This window comes from Bombyx mori, chromosome 9, assembly GCF_030269925.1.
Source record: "Bombyx mori chromosome 9, ASM3026992v2".
NCBI lineage: Eukaryota > Metazoa > Arthropoda > Insecta > Lepidoptera > Bombycidae > Bombyx > Bombyx mori.
In genome coordinates, this window is record NC_085115.1 from 8,079,379 (window position 1) to 8,104,475 (window position 25,097).

The 25,097-nt window shown below is 35.1% G+C and overlaps 4 protein-coding genes and 1 long non-coding RNA gene across 7 annotated transcripts in view; 3 read left to right on the forward strand and 2 right to left on the reverse strand.

Moving 5' to 3' along the window:
- The first annotated feature begins 7,319 nt into the window (after positions 1-7,319).
- LOC101745603 (inositol polyphosphate 1-phosphatase) lies at positions 7,320-11,279 on the forward strand. The gene is made up of 5 exons (XM_004923988.5): positions 7,320-7,568; positions 7,780-8,304; positions 9,053-9,197; positions 9,280-9,485; positions 9,912-11,279. The coding sequence occupies exons 2-5, from the start codon at positions 7,863-7,865 to the stop codon at positions 10,145-10,147; spliced, it is 1,029 nt and encodes a 342-aa protein (XP_004924045.1). The 5' UTR covers positions 7,320-7,568; positions 7,780-7,862; the 3' UTR covers positions 10,148-11,279.
- A 92-nt stretch (positions 11,280-11,371) lies between these two features.
- On the reverse strand, positions 11,372-14,111 carry Rbmx2 (RNA binding motif protein X-linked 2; the record flags this gene model as incomplete). The annotated part of the gene is given in 5 exon segments (NM_001044173.1): positions 11,372-11,569; positions 11,897-12,040; positions 12,609-12,738; positions 12,948-13,100; positions 13,773-14,111. Coding segments are annotated over 5 exon segments (546 nt in total). The 3' UTR covers positions 11,372-11,464.
- LOC119628886 (uncharacterized) lies at positions 14,023-14,604 on the forward strand. The gene is made up of 2 exons (XR_005245012.2): positions 14,023-14,161; positions 14,455-14,604. It is a non-coding gene; the product is annotated as an uncharacterized LOC119628886 (long non-coding RNA).
- Positions 14,605-15,101: 497 nt separating this feature from the next.
- On the forward strand, positions 15,102-18,206 carry Taf13 (TBP-associated factor 13). Of its 3 annotated transcripts, NM_001047051.1 has the most exon segments (5): positions 15,171-15,340; positions 15,413-15,588; positions 15,757-15,914; positions 16,066-16,126; positions 18,058-18,206. In NM_001047051.1, coding segments are annotated over 4 exon segments (390 nt in total). In that variant the 5' UTR covers positions 15,171-15,298; the 3' UTR covers positions 16,080-16,126; positions 18,058-18,206.
- Positions 18,207-18,568: 362 nt separating this feature from the next.
- LOC101745370 (uncharacterized) overlaps positions 18,569-25,097 on the reverse strand; it is a 31,429-nt gene continuing 24,900 nt past the window's right edge. Inside the window, exons 11-13 of the mRNA XM_004923987.5 lie at positions 23,049-23,178; positions 21,041-21,225; positions 18,569-20,311 (exon numbers count right to left, since the gene is read on the reverse strand). Coding sequence (XP_004924044.2) covers positions 20,193-20,311; positions 21,041-21,225; positions 23,049-23,178 — 434 coding nt within the window. The 3' untranslated portion in view covers positions 18,569-20,192. The remainder of the gene's footprint in view (positions 20,312-21,040; positions 21,226-23,048; positions 23,179-25,097) is intronic.

Consider the following 25,097-nt stretch of genomic DNA (forward strand, 5'->3'; position numbering starts at 1 on the left):
AAAAAACTTTTACCAATTATATACATATCCAAATCATGACTATAAAATATTTTTATTGTGAATTACACAAAATAGCCACTGCATTTTTTCGAGTGTCATTAACAAAAAAAACTGACTCTAGAAGGTGTCATAGCCCTCCAAGTACTATTACTTAGCTTATTATTTTGTGCTTAGATGGGTGGAAGAGCTCACGGCCCACGGAGAGGGTATTGCCCCGAGGCCCGATCCGTGCCTCCGTAAGGGGTCACGAAGACCCAACGACACGGCCCACCGGTGTTATGTAGTTACCGAAGCCCATAGACATCAAAAACAAAAAAGCCGACGCCCATCTTGAAACATGAGTTCTACGTCTCAGTTTTTACAGTACAACGGCTATATCAATCTTAAAACCGAAACGCATTACCGTTTCACGGCAGAAACAGGTAATGTTGTGGTACCTACCCGTGCGGGCTCACAAAACTACCACCAGTGATACACAAATTACAATTTTTTCTGGTTGGATTTTTATTACACGACGTTATTTCTTCAATGTCGAAGTCAATCTTAAACATTTATTAAGTACGTACATATTTTATTAGATACGTAAGTATCTTAAGGAAGCGTCTGAACGCTACTTTGAAAAAGCGGCCCGACACGATAGTCGATAACCCTCGTATCGTTTCCACCGCTAACTACACATATCTGACCCAGGCGACGAGGCAAAGCAAAGCCGCCGTCCCCCAAAACATGTATTGTCGAATGCCCCGATTCTACTCTCGGTGGTTTTAGGCTCTTCAAGCACCGATTAACTTCCTCGTCGAACTCTTCAACTACTAAAGAGTTCGACGTGAAAAACTAATCCATAGACACAACCCAATGAGTTTCTCGCCGGATCTTCTCAGTTGATCGCGATTCCGATCCAGTAGTAGATTCACAGAAGCACTGCTCTTGCTAGAGCTAGTGTTAGTAATTCTCTCAGGTTGTGCCCGTGAACTCACCTACCGGTGTGCACGTTGTAATAGCCCCTTAGGCTACCAACGATTAGGTAGGAAAAAAAGTTGCATCGCACAGTACGAAATCACCAGGCGGATCTAAATACATAAAAATGCGATTGGGGCTAGCCACCTTGAGATATGAGGTCGAAGTCTCAATGAAATTAAACTACCGCACACCAAATCTACTTTTCAAATTTCCGATATAACAACGTACGCAGTATGAAATGAAGATGATTAATTTGAGACATTAATCAACTGGGATGAAATTAAATGAAATGAGATGAGAGGATATGGGATGAAATGTAATCTCAGTAAAATGGTGGTCATTTACTGAAATTTTTTCAGTGGACTTTTTGGAGGATGCCGAGAAGCTACGTCCAGCGGCTTTGTTTCATTTTCCCACATTTGTGCACCTTCACAGATATTAAACAGTTAATAAACCACCGTTATTATACATTTAAACCTGAAGAAACACTAAAAAGACAAAATAAAACAAATCACACAACTTCACTCCTCGTGCTCCCGCCAAAAATTCCTTTGGCGGGCTTTTTATCTTTCTACCACAGACTATAACAATGTGTGTAGTCCAATGATTGTTGTGATGTGGATTAATGAAGGAAAATACAATAAAAAGAGCTAGTTTTTGGCGGAAACGTGAGGAACGAAGATGTGAATTGTGTTTTTGACGTAACAACGTCTTATAATTCGATGGAGTCAGCTGCACGCACGAAAAAACATGACTCTTGCGGCGTTACCTCGCTCTGAGGCGTGAATGGAATTTAAGGCTTGAAGTACAAGCGAGAGCGCGCAACGAGCGACACAGAGGCACAATCGGCCTCTGCGTTCGGCAGCGTTCGACATCTGTCTCTCTCCTACTTGAGTGAGCGATGCATCCGCGTGGACAGCTGCTATACAATAATACACTTACATGTTTTCGTCAAGTATGAAGTTCAGTGAAAAGTGAATGTGGTGTCAATTGTTTATAGCAACGATAATTGCGATAATTGAAAAATTAAACCATTCCGAAACCATCATCAGTATTTTCTTATGACGTTGTCACGTTCAACTATCGTCAGTAAACCGACTTTACAGACAACCGATTTTTTTGTATTTAGTGTTTCTTTAGGTTTTAAATATGTAAAAACGATGGTTCAGTATCTATGAAGGTGCACAAATGTGGTAAAATGTAACAAAGCAACTGGATGTCTGACTAGCTGGATTCTTCTAAAATGTTCACTACACAAGTCTTATTTATAACTAACATAATTTTATTTTATTCTTTATTTTACCTTTATTTCAATTTCACATTGATTTCTTAATTGTTTTTCATGCCCTAGCAAGTTTATCAGAATTTAATAAGAAATAAAACTTTGCTCAAAAGTTTTGTTACCAAGCCATTAAATCTTCAAGAAAAGAAAATTATAGTACTGCCCGTAACTAGCAGGTACGGGGCTCACTGAATTTGGCCCCCCTTTTTTGATTTTCATATTTTTATATTTTTTATTATAATATATTAATGAGCGATTTAGTGGGCAACTTCATTTCTGTTAATTTTGTGTCACGGTGCGCGCGCATCGTAAAATTTCACTCTCATCAATTTTTCATAACGCGCCTAAAGAAGTATAACTTCAAAAAACCTGAGTATGTGTCACCTAGCACTCAATTGCAGCCTCACTGAGTTTTTGATGTTTTAGAACGACAATGAGTCATTTAATTGTCATTTTTTAATGAGTAAAAAAATGTTATGTTCTTGTGTTATCTAGCAATACAATTGATTCTGAATTAAAAAAACTAAACCTTGTAATATTTACATCAATCAAGATACTTCTCGATAATAATAATTAAGTTAATATAGACGTAAATATATATATATTTTTTAAATAAAATCCTGTTTATAGTGTATATAATAATAATATATATATTATTTATTTATTATTTATGATTGAAGGATTACTGGTGGCCCGGAGGCCTTTCCAGTTTCACCAGGACAGGTGGGCGAGCAAAGGCTCAGCCAGGAGGGGTGGGATTTGCTAACAGCTATCCGAGCGCCTCCGAAGGAGACCTAACAGCTCAAGAGCAGCTGCTTCGCGAATGAATCTACTACCGGATCGGAATCGCGACCCGCTGAGAAGATCCGGCGAGAAACTCAGCGAGCTGATTCATGGGTTAGGTTGCACGGCGAACTCTTTGTCGAGTTCGACGAGTACGGTTACCGAGGTCCCTAAGCCTGCTCCTAGTGTTATAGCTGAAGGCGTCTAATGCGAAGGTTATTGGATCTGATGGATCCGTAAGGACGTGTCTAGGGCGTCGACGGTGACTGGCTCCTGCGCGATCAGGATTCGGGGAGTAGTCAGCGGCGGCAACGATAAGGCGATTATCATGACGCATAGCCTTATCGAAGTACCGTTCCGACGCTGACTTCATGTATTTCTGGATAGATTCGAGGCCCAGGTCGTCGTGTAGGTCAACGTTCCTCACGAACCACGGAGCTCCGACGGCTAACCTGCAAAAGCGGGATTGTAGAGATTGGAGGGTGTCTATGTGTGTGCGGGCCGCGTGAGCGAACACCACACTCGCGTAAGTCATGACGGGCCTTATGCAAGTTTTGTAAAGTGTCACCTTGTTCCGAAGGGACATTTTACTCCGCTTACAGATCATGGGGTAGAGTCTACCGAGAATAAACGCGGCACGGTCACGGACTGATTTTATATGCGGGCGGAATGTCATCGATGCGTCGAGGGTAACGCCCAGGTACTTGACCTTCCTGGCCCAGGGTACGGGTTGTCTAAAGAGAGTAATCGGGGGTGTGAGATTCCTCCTCCTAATCCGGGAGGAAATCCGTGTGGAGCTTCCCCTCTGAAATAACACCGCAGTACTTTTCGCTGGGTTGATGTCTATGCGCCATTTTCCGAACCACTGTCCTAGGGCTAGGGCTGAGCTCTGAAGCTTCTTCGCGATTAGGGACTTGTTTCTACTGGAGTAGTAAACAGTCGTGTCGTCGGCGAATAAAGCTAACTGGGTCGGCGGCGACCAGGAAATATCGTTGACGAATAAGCTAAATAGGAGGGGGGAGAGGACAGAGCCTTGCGGGACTCCAGCTGTGAGGGGTCGCGGGAAGGAGCGGGTTCCATCGACTCGATATCGAAAAGAGCGGTTCGACAAGAAGTCCCGTATGATGAGCACGAGACTATCCGGCACGCCCATGTTGAATAGTTTGAAAATCAAACCGTTGTGCCAGACTTTGTCGAACGCTTTTGCGACATCGAAGAAGAGAGCTCCCGTGTATAATGGTTTTGGTCGATTAAGCCCTACAAGAATGTGCTCCGTGAGGCGGTGCACCTGTTGAACGCATGAGTGATTTGTACGGAATCCGAATTGTTCATCGATGAGAATGCCCTTGGATGAGACGAAGTCTCTGAGGCGTTTGTAGAGCAGACGCTCATACAGTTTGCCTAGAGACATGAGCAGGCTAATCGGGCGGTAGCAATAATATATACTAAGTTTATTCATCCATATTAAATGAATTTCTACTAAATGTCGCTGCAATATATTTCTTGAACTTATAAATAATTATCATTTCAACAAAAACAAATTTTGTGTGCATTACATTTACTTATTTTGAACTGCATAACGAATTTAGGAATTATTATTTTTATTATAAAATACAAGTATCATAACTATCTCCTATTGCATGGTAATGAATAGTATCATTTTAACACGAAAGTTGTACTCCTAAATATTCTTAGATTAATTAGAAATCACTGAAATTTCTATAAGCTTGTTAATATTCAATATCATTAAAAATAACTGAATTTATTAAAACCGCGCAAATGTACTTTAACGACTAATTGGCCGTCTTCACTGACATTTTTTTGTTGAAGTTTTCGATTTTTTTTTATCTACTTAAGAAATAATTAGACAGTATAAACCAATGTATAAACGCACTTGTTAACAAAACGCTAGTAAATACGGCCATTGCCAGCTGACTGACAAAACCGGCGCATGCGCAATGTAGACGATAAGTGATGGTTTGCTGATTAGATATAAAATAATTAATAATTGGGAATTTAATTGTTTTTATGTTCGAACAATCACCACTAGTCGTCGAACAAACGATAATTGATCAAAATTAATTAATCTGAGCGATAAAAATAAAGATATCTAGTAAGAGAGGCCAACTTAATGGTGATCATTTGTTTAATTAATTATAAATAAATAAAAGACGGACAAACAATTTTTACATTGGAACATTAACGAGCAAACGACGAACAAATAATTAAAAATAAAAAATCCGAAAATCAAAGAAAACGAGGTCAAATCCAGTAAGCCGAAATAAATAATTTTATTCAGCCATCATGGAGTTTTTTTTTTTTAAGTGAATCAATAAAGATCACTATAGATTATACACGTACCATAGAGTATTAAAGATGGGTTAATACCGATATTTGTCAATATTAGCTAATACGAATATATTCATGATGCAATATTATCATACCTTAATTTCCGTCCCCACGTAAAAACGATACGCGATCGCGCCGCGTTTATACTAGGACGACTCTACCCAATGCTTTGTAGACGAAGCAAACTGTCCCTCCGTAACGAGGTAACTCTCTACAAAACTTGCATACGCCCCGTCATGACGTATGCAAGCGTAGTGTTCGCTCACGCGGCCCGCACCAACTTGAGACCCCTTTAGGTTCTACAATCCCGATTCTGCAGGATAGTGGTCGGAGCACCATGGTTCCAGAGGAATGTGGATCTCCACGATGACCTGGAGCTCGACCCCGTCAGTAAGTATCTACAGTCGGCATCGCTGCGCCACTTTGAAAAGACAGCACGACATGAGAACCCTCTTGTCGTGGCCGCCGGAAACTACATACCCGACCCTGTAGACCGAATGGTAAGCCGTCGACGTCGCCTAAAGCACGTCATCGCGGATCCTCCTGATCCATTAACGGTGCTTTTAGGCACTACAAGCACCGGTCACCGTCCTCGTCGAACCCGTCGCTTGCGACGAAGGGCTCGACGAGCGAATTAACCCACAGACACAGCCCACTGAGTTTCTCGCCGGATCTTCTCAGTGGGTCGCGTTTCCGACCCGGTGGTAGATTCTGCGAAGCACTGCTCTTGCTAGGGTCAGTGTTAGCAATTCTCCGGTTTGAGCCCCGTGAGCTCACCTACACAAGCTAGGGTAAGCTGAAATAGCCTCTCAAGGCTATCAGCATAGGTAGGAAAAAAAATTATCTTAACTAATACGTGAATATATCCTGATATCTTAATATACTTCGATAAAACGGGTAAACGAGTTAAACCTAGTACGGTTTCGTGAAATAAGTTAATAATCATAGATAATACACATAAATTAGTTATTAAATTAATATAAATAGAATATTGTATCTAGGAATTTGACTTCATACTAAATATTTTACAAGTAATATTATGTACATTAATATGAATATTATTATTAAATCAGAATTTGGTCAACATTGTACATTAATATAAACAACAAGTAGTAATATTATTTATTTCTTATTGGTGCATAAAAACATCAGCTTTTTTACTTTTTCTACCGAAAGACTGGTACATCGGTCAGAAATGAATATTACAGATTTCGAAAAAATCCTCTGACATGGTACTGAGGTGGCTAGTACACAACAGTTATAATATTATAATCCATGAACCGTTTGGTTAGAAAGTCATTTCGATTCAAAAATAAACCTTTAATTTGTATTTTGAGAAGTTCTTAGAAGATAATTAAATACCACCGCAAAAATATATTGTCATCACAATTTATTACGTAAAAACACTTAATTTAGTTGTGGCAGTATTACATTTTGTGTAAAAATATTTTAATTTATGAAATTGGTAAACAATGTCAACTACCTACCTACTTTCGTTTTTCAAAACATCGTTTTAAAACCAACTAGTTCGAAGGAAACAGAAAATAAAATTAAAATAATGACAATAAAGGTCACCGATTTTATTGCAATAAATGTGAAAATGCACTATTTTGTCTTGCGTAGAATCTTTAGTAGAATCAAGAAATGAAGCTTCAAACATAAAAAAGTAATGCTTTTGAAAATTTCCACTAACATCTTTGGCATGTAAAAAGTGCAATACAAAATAGTCGTTAAACTCATAGCGAAATGTACTTATTTTCATTGCTCAGTATATAAACATGTAGATTATCTCACTTACTCTTAGCGCATGCACTATTGATATGAATGTGATACAGATATCCGCGAGACACGTACGGCGTATGCCAGTATATTTTCGTGTGATAGATACTTCGCTAGAAGTATTAACAGTGTTCTGTGGATAGATACAACCCGACCGATATGAGTTGACTAATATTATGAATAAGTGAATACGGAATATTAGCATAGGTATCAGAATTCGACGGACTACCGATACACGAATACAAGCTGTATTACGAATATCTTAGTGAATACTAATATATCGGTATCACCCTTATAGAGTATTGTTACAAACTATTCTTAACAAATATTCCAACAATTTAATGATCTGATTACTAATTTAATTAATTTCTTATTTAATAGTGTGTAATTTATGAATCTGTGAAAGTGTGAACCTGTGAGTAACAATTTGAAACTACTTTTATATTGATAGGTAGTAGGTACCTAGGTAGTTTTAAGATATTGAAAAAAATACCTGCTAAAACACGTATATAAATTAATTTGTCAGTTAATCCAGTAATTTAAATAAACGTTTAACATTGTTACGATTCTCTCCATTTCATTAAATGTGCGCACCGCAAATAATACGATATTCTCTTACGTTTTAGTGGTGGGTCTCCATCTACACTGCTTGCGTGGTCTTCGAATGTTATATACTGCTGCATATTAATTTGACTAATCTGAATTCGAAATGGTGAATTTATTAGCAACATTGATATTAGCCTCAGAAAAAGCTGCTCGGATCGCTAGGTCATGTGTGAGCAATACACAAAAAGACGCATTATTGGTTGCTGAAAAAGATATTTCTGAATCCAATATTCGTTTTAATAAGGATTACAAGACCGTTGCAGATGTTCTAGTACAAGAAACAATAAAAGCAAATATTGAGAAGGCTTTCCCAGAACTAAAAAACCAGGTTAGAGGTGAAGAAAGTTCAGAGATTAATGGACAAGTGATTGTTTTGAAAAACTTTGATCACACTGTTGAACTATTAAGTCAACTAATACCACCGTCTGCAGCGAAAATAATGGCAGCTGCAGCATACAGCAAAAATATTGTCACTTGTAAAGATTTACCTCAAGATTTACCAGACTTACCATTGTCAGATATAGGGATATGGATTGATCCAATTGGTAATAGATTTTCTTAATCTAATGTTAATAAGTGATGCTTTTGCAGGTGAAAGATTTTTTTTTTAAAATCATCATAAACTAAATAGATTTTTTTTTTATGTTTCGATTGGTGAACGAGCTCACAGCCCACCTGGTGTTAAGTGGTTACTGGAGCCCATAGACATCTACAACGTAAATGCGCCACCCACCCTTGAGATATAAGTTCTAAGGTCTCAGTATAGTTACAAGGGCTGCCCTGCCCTTCGAAACCGAAATGCATTACTGCTTCACAGCAGAAATACACAGAGTGGTGGTATGTACCCGTGCGGACTCACAAGAGGTCCTACCACCAGTACAGTACAAATAACTACCACCAATATTTTATAGAAACTTCTCAAAATGATGCATTTTAACCAGATTAATTGCTAATCAGCTAAACTGAATAGTTAATTAAATTAATATAAACAATGACATTACACTTGTACATTACTTAGGTACAATTGAGATTTCAAGTTTGAAGGTGAGTTAACATTTCAAAATAAATAATTCAAAAAATTGCTTTTGTAACATTACTCTCAATAGCCCCTTCCTATTTATATAAAAATTTTTGAAAGTACAAATAATCTGAATTTTACCCTTTTATTATATATGTATTGATAAACCCTAGCTTTAGTAGGGATGACTTTGGCTCTTCTGGCTGGCAACAGCAAGTCAAAACATTTCCAGTTGGCAATTGGAGCTTATTATATGTAATTATTATGAATTTTAGATGCAACATTTGAATTTATCGCTGGGGTCAGAGGTGAAGCTGAACCCGGAAAAGGTTTAATATGTGTCACAGTTCTTATTGGAGCATATCTTATATCTACAGGAGAACCTATTATAGGAGTAATTAACCAACCTTTTGCTAATGAGTAAGTTTACATTTAATTACTTAGAGAAGCTTTCCTGAATTATGTATCTACTAAAAATAACAAAAATTATTCATTTTCTCAGAGGCCAAGGCAACATTATCTGGGGTATTAGTTACAATGATTACAAAAGATGGGGAGGAACTTACGATATGAATTTTCACTCTCCTCCTAATACATTGCTAATAAGTGCATCAGAAAATATTGAAATTGTTGAGAAATTTAATAAGGCTGATTGGGAAGTTAAAATACTGCCAGGAGCGGGTAATAAACTCCTAAAAGTTGCCTTAGGTATGTATGGTCCACATAACAGATAAATAATTTATGATGTATTTGGTGATAGCTTCCACTGCCCTAGGTATGTTTTATAATAATAGCTGTGCAAAAACTCTGGATCTTAACAATTAAGCTGCCAAAGCTTCTACAAGTTTAACATATTTCATATACAGTAATCTCACTCTATATGACAGATTCATGATAGATTGGTTCCGCTTTATAGGAAATCCATTGTATGAGTATTTTCACATAAAGTGTAAGTAATTTTATAACAACACAATTGACACAATGTGCAAAGATACAAGAAATTAATTATGAATTGTACAAATCATTATAAATTTCACAGTACAGAAATAGCATAACTGTGAAATCCCCATGTTATAAGGGGAATTACTGTATTTCTTAAAACAGAATGTGTTAATATTTATAAATGAATTACAGGAGAAGTATCAGCATACATTGTATCAAAGCCAACAATATTTCGTTGGGACACATGTGCTGGTCACGCTATCCTCAAAGCCAAGGGTGGTGAAATTCTAACTTACAACAACCGCACTCCTATAACATACAACACACCTCTAACAGCTTCTACTAAAGATAATGGTAATTTGGATGGTATCATTGCATTTTCAAATGATGCCATTTATCAAAAATTAAATGAGATCTTAAATACTTAAATTAAAGTTTTTATAATTAACAAATAAGAATAAACCTATGTAGTGCTAGACAACCAAGTCTCTTTAGAGAATACTTTTGTCTATTATACAGTTAATTAGGATTGATAGGAACGTTCATTAATACAAACCACATATTCAGTGGCAAGCAACAACGTACCAAGACTGCCAAAAATAATAAATTCCTACATTTTAAGTCTTTTAGTAAATATAGTACACCTACAAAATAAGGACTTTTTTTGCCAGATAGGTTATTAATGTGTTAAAAATAGTAGTCATTTTTGTAAAGAATAACTGAACACAAGTAGCTAATCAGTACATGTTTGTATCTGCCACAGTTATCTGTTCAAGAAAAATTACTGTTAACAAGCCCTTGTATCAATTAAAAGGTAAATAATCCAAGGTTTCAAAATGTATTTGTTTTTGTAATATAACAAAGTCAAAAATATTGGATATGTACCCAATATGTGAATAAAAAATTGATGATACGTTTGTAAATAAAATTTTTAAATAATTTTTAATGTTATCAGCCTGTTTTTGTAATAAAGACAAAATATATATAATCAATTCACATTTTGAATACTAAAAGCCCCCATAGTGTATCGGATTTTTTTATAAATTTATGTACAACAGCTTAAGAATAGAACCTATATTCCAATTTTCTTTAGATATAAGCTGTCAACATAATAGGTATAAAATGGATGAAATTTAAAATGTTTAAAGGTAAATTTTTATTATGGCATCAAATTTTAAAGATATCTGTTGTGTCAATCGATGTAGTTATTTGTGAGGTTTTTTTTTCACTTATTAAATAATAATTTATTGATCTCTTTGTGGAAATATCCATTTGTCTCACTGCATCTAGTTTTATATGAGAAGTCTCATGAACGTCAAAGTGTGGATATGTTATCGATATTCGTATTATTGGTCTGTGTTAAAATAGAGACTTACCTACACACAGTAACAAACAGTAAATGAAGGCTTCCCATGTCATAAAGTATTAATCATAGATTGTATGTATGTAGAGCTTTAACCCACCCTGTGATTTTACTATATTTAATTTTATTCTGTAAAGTTTTTCATAATATTATACATTTTGAGGAAAATCTTGGAAATAATAAACTGTAAGAATGTATTATAAGTGTTTTATATTCCTTGTTTACTCACAAGACATAAAACAAGAAAAATTATATGATTACCTTTTCATTGCATATATTGTTTTAAATTCAACAGAAACCATAGGAATCATGATTTGCGTCCAGTTTGCGATCCAGTTTATTTTATAATAAAAAAGCTAAATCAAAAGAACGCTCTACATTTTCATTCACTAGAAGTAGTGCCTGAACCTTTAATTTTTTTCTTCTTTTTTTTGCTCTTTTTCTCTTTGCTTTTCTTTTTCTTTACTTTCCCTTCTTTTACATTTTCCTGCAAAAGAAAAACAGGCATAAATCCGAAGACAACAGTATTGTAGACAATATGGTCACCAAATGACAATATAGTCTGTCACTTTTCTGAGCCCCTCGTAAGGCATGGGAAGTGAGTTCATTCCAATATCATGGAAATTAATAACAGATGATTAGAATAACTTGCTAGATTAGAGCATGAGAAACGAAGAAAAATTACAGAAGTGTGTCTCTGTGTGTGTGGTGTGTGTGTGGTGTGTGTGTGTGTGTGTGTGTGTGTGTGTGTGTGTGCGTGTGTGCGTGTGTGTGTTTTCTTTGCATATTAGTGATGATTTATAGTATTTATTACCTTTTTCACGATTTCAATTTTTGGGGCAACTGGAGCACATCCTTCCATCCTTATTGCAGCTGTGACTTCATCAATTTTGCTCATGTCTGCATTTGGAACCTTATACTGTTCACAATGATCAACACGTAATGTACGCCCAAGAATCTATAGCAAAACAATTAATATTTTTTTACTTTTTTAATTTTTTTTATTGCCTAGATGTGTGGACGAGCTCACAGCCCACCGGGTGTTAAGTGGTTACTGGAACCCATAGACATCTACAACGTAAATGCGCCACACACCTTGAGGTATAAGTTCTAAGGTCTCAGTATAGTTACAACGGCTGGCCCACCCTTCAAACCGAAACGCATTACTGCTTCACGGCAGAAATAGGCGGGGCGGTGGTACCTACCCGTGCGGACTCACAAGAGGTCCTACCACCAGTAATTACGCAAATTATAATTTTGCAGGTTTGATTTTTATTACACGATGTTATTCCTTCACCGTGGAAGTCAATCGTAAACAATTGTTATGTACGTATTTCATTAGAAAAATTGGTACCCGCCTGCAGGATTCGAACACTGTTGCATTGCTATATACGAATGCACAGGATGTCTTATCCTTTAGGGCATGACGTCTACATAACTACAAAAATAAAATGCATATGATGCACCATAATAATAAACTGTTTTTCACTTTCTTTTTTAGTAGTATTCTCTCTTTTAATATTTACCTTAATACTATTCAGATTGTCAACTGCTAAAATTGTTGATCTCTGATCCTCATAGCACAAAAATGCAAATCCTTTTGGTTTCCCAGTTGTTTTATCTCTTACCATGTTTATATTTACAATTTCACCATACCTTTCATAAAATAAAAAATTGATCATTACTTAGTAATAGCTGTTGGTAGAATGATTATTACACTCAGATCTAGGTCAGTGACTGACAAATGTCCATTGGCTTCATGCAATATCTGAATATCTATATATCTAAGAAACATAATTAACTAGCTCCCTATAAAAAATATATATTTTATTTCAGCAAGTAATAATGAATGTGAAAAACCTTACTGAGAAAATACACATATAACATCTCCTTCAGTCAAATCATATGGAAGTCCACCAACAAATATCCATGCACTGTCCTTATATTGATCATGCCAAGAAGTTTTTGAGCTGCTTCCTAATTCATGTTCACTAAGCTTTAAAACATTCTTCACATTTCTGTAAAAAATTAAACACTCAATGGAATATGGCCAATTTTTTTATATATTATTTGCTGATTAACAAATGAAAGTTTTTTTTATTGCCTTTGTAGACCGACAGCATATAACCCATCTGATGGCAAGTGGTTACCATTGCTCATGGACATCAGCATAGCTAGCCCAACTGGTGTTAAGTTGTTGTCTCATTGTGATGAGAACAGTGAGTCGACTATCTCAATCATGGCTTCAGTTTTTAGTAAAACAACTGATGTACCCTTTCAACTAGAGCTAGCTTCGCAGTAAAAATACCCATGGTTGTGGAACCTACATGTACAGTCTGACAAAACCACACCTCAAGTTTGTGGATATGATTTTCATTACATGATGTTATTCCTTCATTGTGAAAAACATTCATGAATATGTGTTAATATGGATTTCCTTAGAAAAATTTGAAAATTCCTGCAAGGTTTGAAAATTCATATAATAATATGTAGTTCAATAGAAGTACACTAGGTGTCTGATCCATTAGATTATAATGAGGACTGAATAAAATGACAACAGCAAAAAGTTTCGTTTGTTTTTCCTCACATCACTCATCTTCATAATATCACTTGTGTTCAATTTCAAACGGAACCCCACATTTTAAACATGGTGCAGTAAATTAATGAAACTAGTAAAATGTCTTACTCACGTCATTGGATTCATTATGACCGGCTTAACTCACGGCTCACGGTTTACGAGTTAAAATTGTTTAAAGTTTCCATAAATATTAGAAAAATCGTCAAGGTAGACGTCACAATGGGGTTGGCAACTGTCAAAGTGGCGCTGGTGTGCATTGTTCCCATAACATTCAATATTTGTATTGGAATTTTTGATTAAAAATTATTTTAAGCACAATGACGCGTTGTTTTGTACCAATATGCTCAGAAATTGGAGTACATCAATTCCCGAAGGACAAGAAAATTGGAAGACTGTGGTTAAAGGCCATTTGACGCGAAAAAAGTATTCATACAGAAAGTTCGAGGTTATGTCGTAAACACTTTGTGGAATCTGACTATGAAAACATTAGTAAATACACAGGTATGCTTCTTTCTGTCAAATATATATAATGCATGACTAGGTGTAGCACACATCATTGTTCTCTTATTAAAAAAATCCAATAATAATAAGTAGATTCATGCTGTAAGGAACCTTATAACAAACACAAAATCAGACTGGAGGAAACACATTCCTCATGAGCTGTTGTTCATTATCAGCTGTTACTATTGAAAGTTCTATCTAAATCGCTGCATCCATTGCAATAACAAATATTTTGAAACTATGGTCAGCTTTCCTTGTGATAGTATATTTAAATGTTATTCTTTGTGTTGCAGGTGTCAAACATTAACATAAATATCTGAAGAAAGGTGCTGTACCATCTATATTTTCATGGAATATGAAACCAGTTTCTGAAGAAACAAAAAGTAGAGAAGTTACTTATGTAACTTTAGAGAAGGAATTGTCAATAAAAATAATTAAAAATATTCCTGATTTTTTATTTCGACAAGTGTGTATAGTTATAATACAGATATTTTTTATACAATGCTTCTTTGAAAATATTTTCATAAAAGATATCTAATTTATTTAACATATTATTTATAAAATTATTGTCTTTTTCAACATAAATCACTTTGATGTCCTTGTAGGTGTAAATGACCAAGTTGCAGTATGTTTTGCCTGAGCAGTATAACTGTCCTTGGATTTGATAATAGTATGGGCAGGATTTTTTAGAGACAATATCCCGTTACATCGTTCTAAGTAAGGCACCGTTGATATATTTATTTCATGTTTTCTGCTAGCGTATGGACATTTCACTTCAATTATAGCTTCTTCGCCCAACACACCATCAGGAGATGCAGCAAGATATGGGCGCTCTTGGCTATTGAAAATGCCACATGGCTCCACTAGCAAATCATATATATTAGCATATTTTGCTAGAGCATTTTTTTCATTTTGTTTCATGACTTAAAGGTCTCAGTTACCAGGTCATAAAATCCCTTAAAAAAACTCTATGTCAATGTCATTCTCCATAAAATAAAAGATGTTCATTGTTTTACTTTAACTCGTTTGTTTTAAAATCCACAACAAAACTACTACCACTACTGACTATTTATTTATGTAAAATTTCTACAAATAAACGTTTTAAGTTTTACAAAAAAACTTTAGTAAATCAATATCATGGCCACTCCCACTCCTGATTCGCAAGATAACTTTGACCAGGTAAAACTATTGATTTTCCGTTGCTTGTTTATTTTTTTGTTCTTTTGTGTACATAAAAGTATTGCTTTGTAGTTTGATGAAGAAGAAGAGCAACAGTTAGGTGGAACTACATCTGGTCGTAAAAGACTTTTTAGTAAGGAATTGAGATGTATGATGTATGGATTTGGTGATGATCAAAACCCGTATACTGAAAGTGTCGATTTTTTAGAAGACTTAGTTATTGAATTTATAACAGAAACAACACATAGGTAAGATAAAAAAAAAACTTTTTTGTGTCTTGAGAAAACTTCAATATTTTTATTCTTCTTTATATTCATGTTTGTGTTTCACTCCGTATACCACATCACACCAGGTGGACTCATGAACTCATGCAATCCTAGATTTAAATAGTACAATACTAAAAATATATATAACAGGGCAATGGAAGTTGGTAGAACAGGAAGAGTCCAAGTAGAAGACATAATTTTCTTAGTTCGTAAAGATGCACGAAAGTATGCACGTGTTAAAGACCTTCTTACAATGAATGAGGAACTTAAGAAAGCTAGAAAAGCTTTTGATGAAGTAAAATATGTTGGTGAGTTGTACATTTGATTGTAAAATTTGAGTGAATTTATTCCCATTAAAAAATCCAATTCTATATTACTATCATTGTAGTGTTTCAGTTTGAGATGTTTCATCTAAAGTGTGATTATTAATGTTTGTATTGAAATGTTTTGAAATTATAGAGGACCAACAGTAACCATACTGTGGCCATACAACCGACGCCATGCTTCTAGACTGATTGATGCAAGTAACATATATTTAATTATAACACTGCTTTTGTGTTTGCACATTCACAACAACACTAATGTCATGAATGGTTGTAAATTTAATAAGATCCTGAATGTAGATGTATCTGTAATTTGTTTTGATTACTTTAAATGTATGGTAAATTATACTATATAATATAATATTTATTTACTATCAAATATATAATATTTAGTACCTACTTTTTTAAATTTTATTGTGATCACCAGTGTATTATAAACAATAAGGTTATCATTATAGTAATAGAGTTAGAAGACCTTGTGCAAACGATATTATAGAATGTTCTGTTAAGTAGTATTTGCCCAAATTGTAGCATGTGAATCTGATTGTGAAAACTAAATTCTATTTTTCTTAATGAATATGCATTTTTATTAAAAAAAAATCTCACAAATGAATCATGAAAGTATTTTCTATTACTAGCCACAATTTTTCTCATCTTTGTGGCAAAGTTCAAATACCTCCTTGGTAAATAGAAGTGTCATTTTTGAGATTATCTATGAATGAAACTAAGCTATTGTTTGATATCTGTATATGAATGGAACAACCAGCCAAGTAGATACCATCAAATGGAACAAAGAATAATCGAACAGCAAAATATTTGGGACTGTGGAGCTTAATATTATCATGCAGGAGCATCACTTTCTTGTGTCTCTGCTCATTTTGTGGGCATTTTTCATGCAGTGTAAGCATTGCATTAAGCTTCACTGCATTAATTATATTCTATATCATTCTTCAGTGGAGGTTTTGTTCAGCTCCACAGCTCTTAATATATAATGCCAACCTGATTGCACCAAATACACAGTATAACCTTCGTAAGCTGAATATTTGGCAGTGGCAATGATGTAGAAACATTAACGGGGAGTCTATCATTAGTCCTTTTCCTCCCCGTGTGTTTCATCATTGCAAAACCCTTTCTTTTGTACTGTTGGAGTAGTCGTTCACAGATGAAAAGACAATGTTCAACATCATTTGGCTTCACTTCTAAAGGGAATCAAGTGTTACCCACTAGTGGATATGCCCAATCTTGGCTTGCAACCCTTAATATCGAAACAAGCTGATCTTATGTTTGATATGAATCCTCATCGAACAATAGGTTTTCATCTTTCGCATCTGTGGAGCGACGGAACCAATCAATGCCATGTTGCTTCATTCACATTTTCTCAATGCACTTGAGCTGCTGTTTTCTTTGAATGAAAGCAATTCTTCCTGCAAATGATGCTTCATTGGCACAAAATCAGACCATAACTTATTGCTGCAATTTGGTAGGTAAGCTCCTGGGGATCAACCTACTCCTGACTGATCTCCAAATCTTGCCCCTCCTGCCTAAGTCCAACCTGGCCTGCCTTATCTTGGTGAAGCTGGAAGACATCCATGCAATGCCGCTATCAAAAAAAAAATTGCAAATAATCTGTTTAACAATAATAATTAATTTCACGTATGTTTTCACGTTTAGAAATTCATATTGCATAAGCATTTTTATTGTTTATTGTTAATTTATGTGTTACTTTTGCACTTTGGTATTTGAAAGTTGTGTTTTGGCAAGAGATAGCAGCTTGAACAGTTAGCATGTTAGGATATGAGAATTTGTGTACTAATGAAATGAATGTCTAATATTTACATCTTGTACTACTTTATAGGTACTCTAACCCTAGATATATCACATAAAACTGTTTGGCTTGATAAAGAAATTAAAGCACTACTATCTGTAGAATGTTTTTTAAGAGAAAACAACAGGATTAGCAATTGTAGCATAATAGTATTTGTGTTGCTAATGGGAAATATATGTGTTGTGTTCAAAATTGTATGTTAAATAATTGCAAATTTGTTTCCACCAACAAGGTTTGTTGGTGGGGGAGTAATTTATTGTTAATAAATTGAGTAATAGGCTAATTATGCATTTAAAATTTCAGAATGAATACCAAAAACATAATTGGACCTGATAAAAGTAATACCAATTTGGGACTTTGGAGAGCAGTGAAATGAAAAATGAATTAACTATTTGATATTATGAATTTATTAAGCTAGTAAGGTAATAAGTAATAAAACTTACTGACAAATATCCTTGTTTGTTTTTCTTCAGAGTAGTATTAGAATATTTAGTAATGTTTGTTAAATATAATAATAAAATAAAAAAGATTGTGTTTTTTGCTCTATGACTTATCTAAAAAAAAATATTTATTTTTTAGACAATTTTTTTTATGATACAGCATACAAAAATACATACAACCCTAAATTTTCACCCCTCTACGATCAACCCTTATTTTTTATTTGTTAATACTGTTCGGGAAAACTTACTTTTGGACCAGATGACGTGTAAGACCTTGATTAGGCCCTGATTAAAAAAAGGAACTAATATATATTATCATGTACAGGGACTGTTCTAAGTTCTTTAACAAAAAAATTCAAATTGAAAGAAAATCATACTTGATTAATATGTAAACTTTATTTGTGCGCAAATACAGTAAACACTAAATAAACAATACTAGAAATTAAAGTTAGTGGCAAAGAAAATTTAAAAAATTAAATTTTCTGTATTAAATTTATGCAATATATTATTATTCTAATGATTAAATAAAATAACAATTTTACATACATCCTTTTAGGTTAATATTTGTCTATAATATGTTGGTAGGTACAATAATAACTTGATATTATATGAAGTTTTTTTTGTCAACAATCTATAAACATATTAATTTTAAAAATACAATGTTCCACCAAGTAGGTTGTAATAAATATTTTAACAATGTTTCACAATAGAGGCGACTAGACTTGATGTTCAATAAAACATCAAAAGTCCATACTTTGGTTTTTTTCATAACAGATTTTAAACATTTCATATTATAAATAGGCCGTCTATGGCAGTTAGTACAATATAAATAGGTTAGTTCTAAATTTATTAACCTAAGATACTTTCTAAGCTCGGGCTGATAAATTATTGTTTAAATATCATTAAATGGAATGACATTGCAATCTTAATTTGTAAAAGTTACATAATATCAATTTCATCGTGAACTTTCTTTGCCGATCTAAAGAAATTAGAACAGGAAGACATTACTTTTGAGCGTAAAATTAGTTGAATGGATTGGAACAGCAATCTGTTGGTAAATCACCAGTATTTTTCTCTGTTTCTTTTACAAAAAAATCTCAACAAGTCTGCCTATAATCTGCATGTAAATATTATAGTAAACATGTACATCTAGTAAATATATTTTATCTATGACATCAGGATATATATTTTAGCTTATTATTATCACTTGATGTGATTCATCTTATGGCAGACATCCAAGGCAACTATAGTTTCTCCATACTTGTACTTCCATATATGTTTTAAATTAATTATTTTTATCAACTTATCATATCAATGTCAAGTTTCAGTGCTATAGTGTGCTGTGCTATAAAGCATTCACGTAAATATATTGACCACACAATACAATTGTAATTAAGAACCTTCAATTATTAAACCCAACTGAAACTCCCTTGGCAGTGATCTATCATCTGTTGAAACTACCCGTGCGCCACCTGTTGTACCCTGATGGTACTATAACAAATCTCTGAACTACCTATCATATATTGTAACTATACTGAGACCTTAGAACTTATATCTCAAGGTGGGTGGCGCATTTACGTTGTAGATGTCTATGGGTTCCAGTAACCACTTAACATCAGGTGGGCTGTGAGCTCGTCCACTCGTATATGCAATAAAAAAAAAAATATATATTCAATTTCACTTAAAATCACATCAACAATTTAGAAATGCCTAGAGAACAAATTTACAAAGAAACATTTGTTGTTATAGAGGTGGCTTTAGTAAATCTGTATCAAGCACATTTTTTTGTTATCTGTGTTCTAAAATATTTAACATAAGACTGAAAATTGTAAATAAATAATTGTTGAAGGTATGTATTTAATAACGAGTTAATTTTAAATAAGTTTAAGATTTCTTTCATCTATATCTTGAGAATAACTTTGAACACGTTATTTAGAATATAGCGTAAGATATTGTGTGGTAATTCATTTTGTGATTTCTAGTCGTTTGATAAGAAAATTATTCAGAAGGAGGTGGGTCTATTGCGCAGATTATGGCTTTCATGACTGCAGCAGCGCATAGTGCAGCGTGGGGCTGCCAGTCCTTCCCACGGGTGCCGTCGCGATAGTCCGATATACCTGAAATACATAAATATCAATTAATTTAAATTGCAATTATAGTAATCCGTTTCAGTCAATTATGACCAAGGCCTTCTAGAATGGAACGCCACAAGACGTCATTGACGTATTGTCTATACTAATATTTTAAAGCTGAAGAGTTTGTTTGATTGAACGCGCTAATCTCAGGAACTACTGGTCCGATTTGAAAAATTCTTTCAGTGTTACATAGCTCATTTATTCAGGAAGGCTATAGGCTAACGGTAAGACAATACAAGTGGAGTACCAATAAAGAATGTTTCAAAATAGGGGTTTAAATAGCTCCTTAATATTCTATAATTCAAAAATATTTTCACTTTTTACGTAAATGAAGTGGGAGGTAAAATTTAGCGTTATGCCAAAGTAACTATTCCACGCGAACGAAGTCGCGGGCAAAAGCTAGTATTTAATAAAGTTTAGTGTATTAATCATAAATAAACAACGTCTTTTAAATTTATTACGTACCAATTTATCTCTTAACTGTATCAGATATACAAACTTATTTTCAAGAAACAAATAGATGTAACGGAAGATATCAATGTGCTTAGTACGAGTTTTTTAATGTTATCGATAGCGTAAAAGTTAACTCAAATTTTATGGAGTTGGAACGTTTACCTACGTTTGCCACTAGGGGCGCTGTCGCTATCGAGAACGTTAAAAACTTGCACTGAGCGCACTGATTGGTGCTGAATAATGAGAATGACAACTGACCTCGCAGCGATATGAAGCAGTCCTTGCAGTTGCCGACGACGCTGTCGAGCACGGCGTCGAGCTCGCAGTCGTAGGCGAGCGCGCGCGTGTGGGCGGCGAAGGCGGCCCGCCCCTCGCCCGCCGCCGATACCACGCGCCCGCCCGCCACGGGCGCGCACGTCACGCGCAACCCGTCCCGCGTGTCACTGAACAAACCAAATGAGGCCTATAAAATCAAAGCAGCTAAATCCAATTCTGTCAAATATTCAGGTAAACTACAAAAATCGGCCCTAAACACGTCATTACGGATCCTCCTGATCCATCGAAGTACTGCTCTTGCTAGGGCCAGTGTTAGCAACACTCCCGGTTTGAGAAACTGAAATAACTTTGTTCGGGTAGCTACGATATTCTTTATTTTAAAGCAGATTTATAAAGAATGAGAATATTAGTAATAATCTGAATTTTAAATGATTAAACTTCGTTTATATTTGTGTACAAAGTAAAAGTAAAATTTTTGACCTGAATTGGCTAGAAATTTAGCTGCATTTCTTATAACATGAAAATACTAAAGCGGGTCCAACTAACTAAACAAGATGGCGCCATAGTTAATCCATTTTACTACATTTTAAGGCGTTTAGCTGCCTTTGATTTTATAGGCCTCAAATAAACCTTTCATCCAGTATTTAAAGTAGAAAAAAAAATAGTGTCAGTGACGTCAGCGGGGTATTCCGGGACACCTGCGGCACCGTCTGGGCGGCCTGACGGGCTGCCGTACCGTCGACGGCCGTCGTTTCAGAGCCTTCGATTCGCCTCGAAGGCTCCGTCGACCGGGGGTCCTTGGGATGAGCCGCGCCGTCTGGTTGTAGTGTTGATAGCGGTAACCCCCTTACCACATCCGGGTTCCGACCTCGGAGGAGATCGGACGCTTGGGCGAAGACTGCAGGGGAGTCGTTAAGTGGGTAGGGCCCTGAAAACATCCTTGGGCCCGTGTTAGTGACGTTTGATACTACGGAATTGGGACGCGATCTCCGATATTTGTGAAAGATATTTGGCATTCGAAATCTGGGTTTATTTCTTCGAGTCCGGTATGTATCTCAGACATACATAACCAAGGATTGTTTTTATTTTAAGCGGTAGAATAGCATTTTCAGATTTTTTTTTATAAAATCTGTGCTCTTTAGAGACACTTCCTTTGCTCGAAATCATGGATTGATGATATTCATTCAGTATTTTGAGGTATGATTTTCGGAATTGATACAAAATTTTACTTTATTTTTACTTTAGTTTGTGAATTTTGACGTTGATTGAAATTAAATATAAAAAGTATATTTTTTCGCTTGTGCAAAAACTATGTTGTCAACAGCGGCACACCAATATCGATATTCTCAGAGCAGAACGTCTAATCTAGAATGATTGATTACATAGAGAGAGAGACAGAGATAATCAAGAGAGAGAGAGAGAGAGAAAAAAAGAGAATATTCTATTGTACACCAACAAAATAAACAATGCGACACATTAAATACAAAAAAAGGACAATTGGCTTGTACAGCCAATTACAAACAAAATATATAATATTCGGTGAGTTTTAGTTTTATTACATAAACAAACTTACATAAACGTTAAAAAGCGTCAAATACTCTTTTTTTTTCTACCTAAGCTGATAGCCTTGAGAGGCTATATCAGCATCGCCTTAACTAGTAAGTGAGCTCATGGGGCTCAACACGAACCCTAGCAAGAGCCGTGCTTCGCGAATCTACCGCCGGATCGGAAACGCGACCCACTGAGAAGATCCGGCGAGAAACTGTGGGCTGTGTCTGAGGGTTAATTTACTCGTCGAGCCCTTCGTCGCAAGCGATGGGTTCGACGAGAACGATGACCGATGCTTGAGGTACCTAAAAGCACCGTTAGTGGATCGGGTCGAACCGAAATGACGTGTTTGGGGCGACGTCGACTGCTTTCCATTCTGTCTGCAGGATCGGGAATGCAAATACTCTATTACCACAATATAGTATGAGTAAATAGTACATACGTTTGATCTCCTTGTGGCGCTGGATGTGATACTTCAATGTAAGCTCCATTGCCGACTTCGACGCACAACCTGTCGGTGTTGCTCTCCGGGGGCTCCCATCGTCCCGGGACTCCTCTGAGACGATCGAGTCCTGAAAACATTAATTAAAATGAGTACTGGCTTTACTCTCACACACACAATCCACTGAGTTTCTCGGCGCATCTTCGCAGTGGCTCGTGATTCCGATCCAATTTTAGATTGAGCGAAGCACTGTTCTTGCTACGGCAGATATCAGCAGTCTCTCAGGTTGTGAACGCTTGAGCTCTCTACCCTATTGTTGAAACCTGAATAGTCACTAACGGCTAATGGTAATTTGATATGTAAAAGGCTTTGTTTATCAGATTTCCTTTTTTTTATTGCCCCTGTAGGCAAATGAGCATACCGCCCACCTGATGGCAAGTGGTTACCGTTGCTCACGGACTTCAGCAATGCCAGGGGCAGAGCCAAGCCGCTGCCTACAAGTTACCTTGTGTTGAATTCTAGAAGACATTTACATCTAACCAAGTTGACTCTGAGTACCCTATGGGCTGGCAATTGGGGCTGTAATATTATGCATTATCTGGTTTACTCTCCAGATCAATCAAAATATTCTTATTCCCATATTCGTGAGTATCTATTCTATTCATCATCAATCTATTTTAGTTGACTGTTGTGTTTTATAATACGATATTCAGTAGTTCTAAATTTACCTAAGTGTGTCCTGAACTTGCGACCTCTTTAACGAGCGCAATTAATTTATTAACTTACTTGGTCACGGACCCGTCACCCGTCAACGAGCACTTCGCGCTAACAAGCGGACAAGCGATAAATACCCTTATGTACAAAGTTAGAGGAACCTAAAAAAATGTTTTTTTTCTTGTTTTTTTTTCCTATTGTAATAAAATTATAATGCGTACTGGCCACAAACATTAGTATTTTATTTTTATCAATTAATTTGTCAAATTTTAAATTACATTGTGATATAAGGTCTTGTTTAAGATTTTGTTTTGATTAAAACAGTTTATTATTATAATGAGCGTAATCGTGATTTACAAAAAAAAAGTTATGATTTTAATATTTTTTAATCATTAGTTGAGAATGTCATCGCTTTTCAAAGTGCTGATAATTATTTTTTTCTACGCAATAAGAAAATCTCTGAAACATTTTTGAATTGTACACCGCATTGATAAACAAGACTATACTATACTATTTAAAATATTCTATGTATGTATGTATACTAAGTCGTAACAGTTTTCAAGTCATTACTACCTTCATGCTTTGAGTTAAAATTAGAAGTGTTTTAAGGTTGCCCATAAAATCATAACAAAACTGACATTTGAGTCGTCCAGAGTAAATAAAGATATAGACTAACAGTATTTGTGTTTGAATAAAGCCAATGATGCTGTCATTTCAATCAGAACGAAGGTATTTGATTTCAATATTAAAATTATATATTTTTATTTTTCATTAATAATTCTAATAATTAATTACATTAAAAAATATCGATGCTAATTGTGAATTTCCATTGTAAATAAAAAGAACGTCAGATCTAAACGCCATTCAACGTACTATGACTATTAGTAAAATTGAAACTAAATATGGCCCAAACATTTGCTTAATGTTTGTCGTATGGTAGTTTTTTTTTTATTGGCAATTTTAAATTGATCAATAGCTAAAACAAAACAAAATACAAATTAATAAATGAAATTATAAACATACCTACTCCTACTTCCACAAAGCGGGAACAAGGATTTTTAAATTCCTTTTTATGACCCTGTTCTTATTTCACATACAATTAAGGTTTTAAATCGTTTAATCGACTTACTCATCTATCAGTGTATTATAATCGTTTTGAATATTCAAATGAATTCGTACTTTAAAATTACATTGTTATGGTATAATATTCCCTAAATTACTGAATTTTTGACGTCACGAATTACTGTATTTTCACATCGTATGATGTGCGTCTAAACGCAACTAGTAATGTTTATATCATTAGTCAGCGTATTTTTTTGTTATCCTTACATACAT

What these genes read in the sequence shown, in the direction of transcription:
- LOC101745603 (XM_004923988.5), top strand. Translation starts at nt 7,863, where the DNA reads ATGGTGAATTTATTAGCAACATTGATATTAGCCTCAGAAAAAGCTGCT. An exon ending in GATATGGATTGATCCAATTG is followed by an intron (nt 8,305 to 9,052) that starts GTAATAGATTTT and finishes TATGAATTTTAG; the next exon opens with ATGCAACATTTGAATTTATC. An exon ending in AACCAACCTTTTGCTAATGA is followed by an intron (nt 9,198 to 9,279) that starts GTAAGTTTACAT and finishes TCATTTTCTCAG; the next exon opens with AGGCCAAGGCAACATTATCT.
- Taf13 (XM_012688544.4), top strand. Translation starts at nt 15,299, where the DNA reads ATGGCCACTCCCACTCCTGATTCGCAAGATAACTTTGACCAG. An exon ending in CGCAAGATAACTTTGACCAG is followed by an intron (nt 15,341 to 15,412) that starts GTAAAACTATTG and finishes ATTGCTTTGTAG; the next exon opens with TTTGATGAAGAAGAAGAGCA. An exon ending in ATAACAGAAACAACACATAG is followed by an intron (nt 15,589 to 15,756) that starts GTAAGATAAAAA and finishes TATATATAACAG; the next exon opens with GGCAATGGAAGTTGGTAGAA.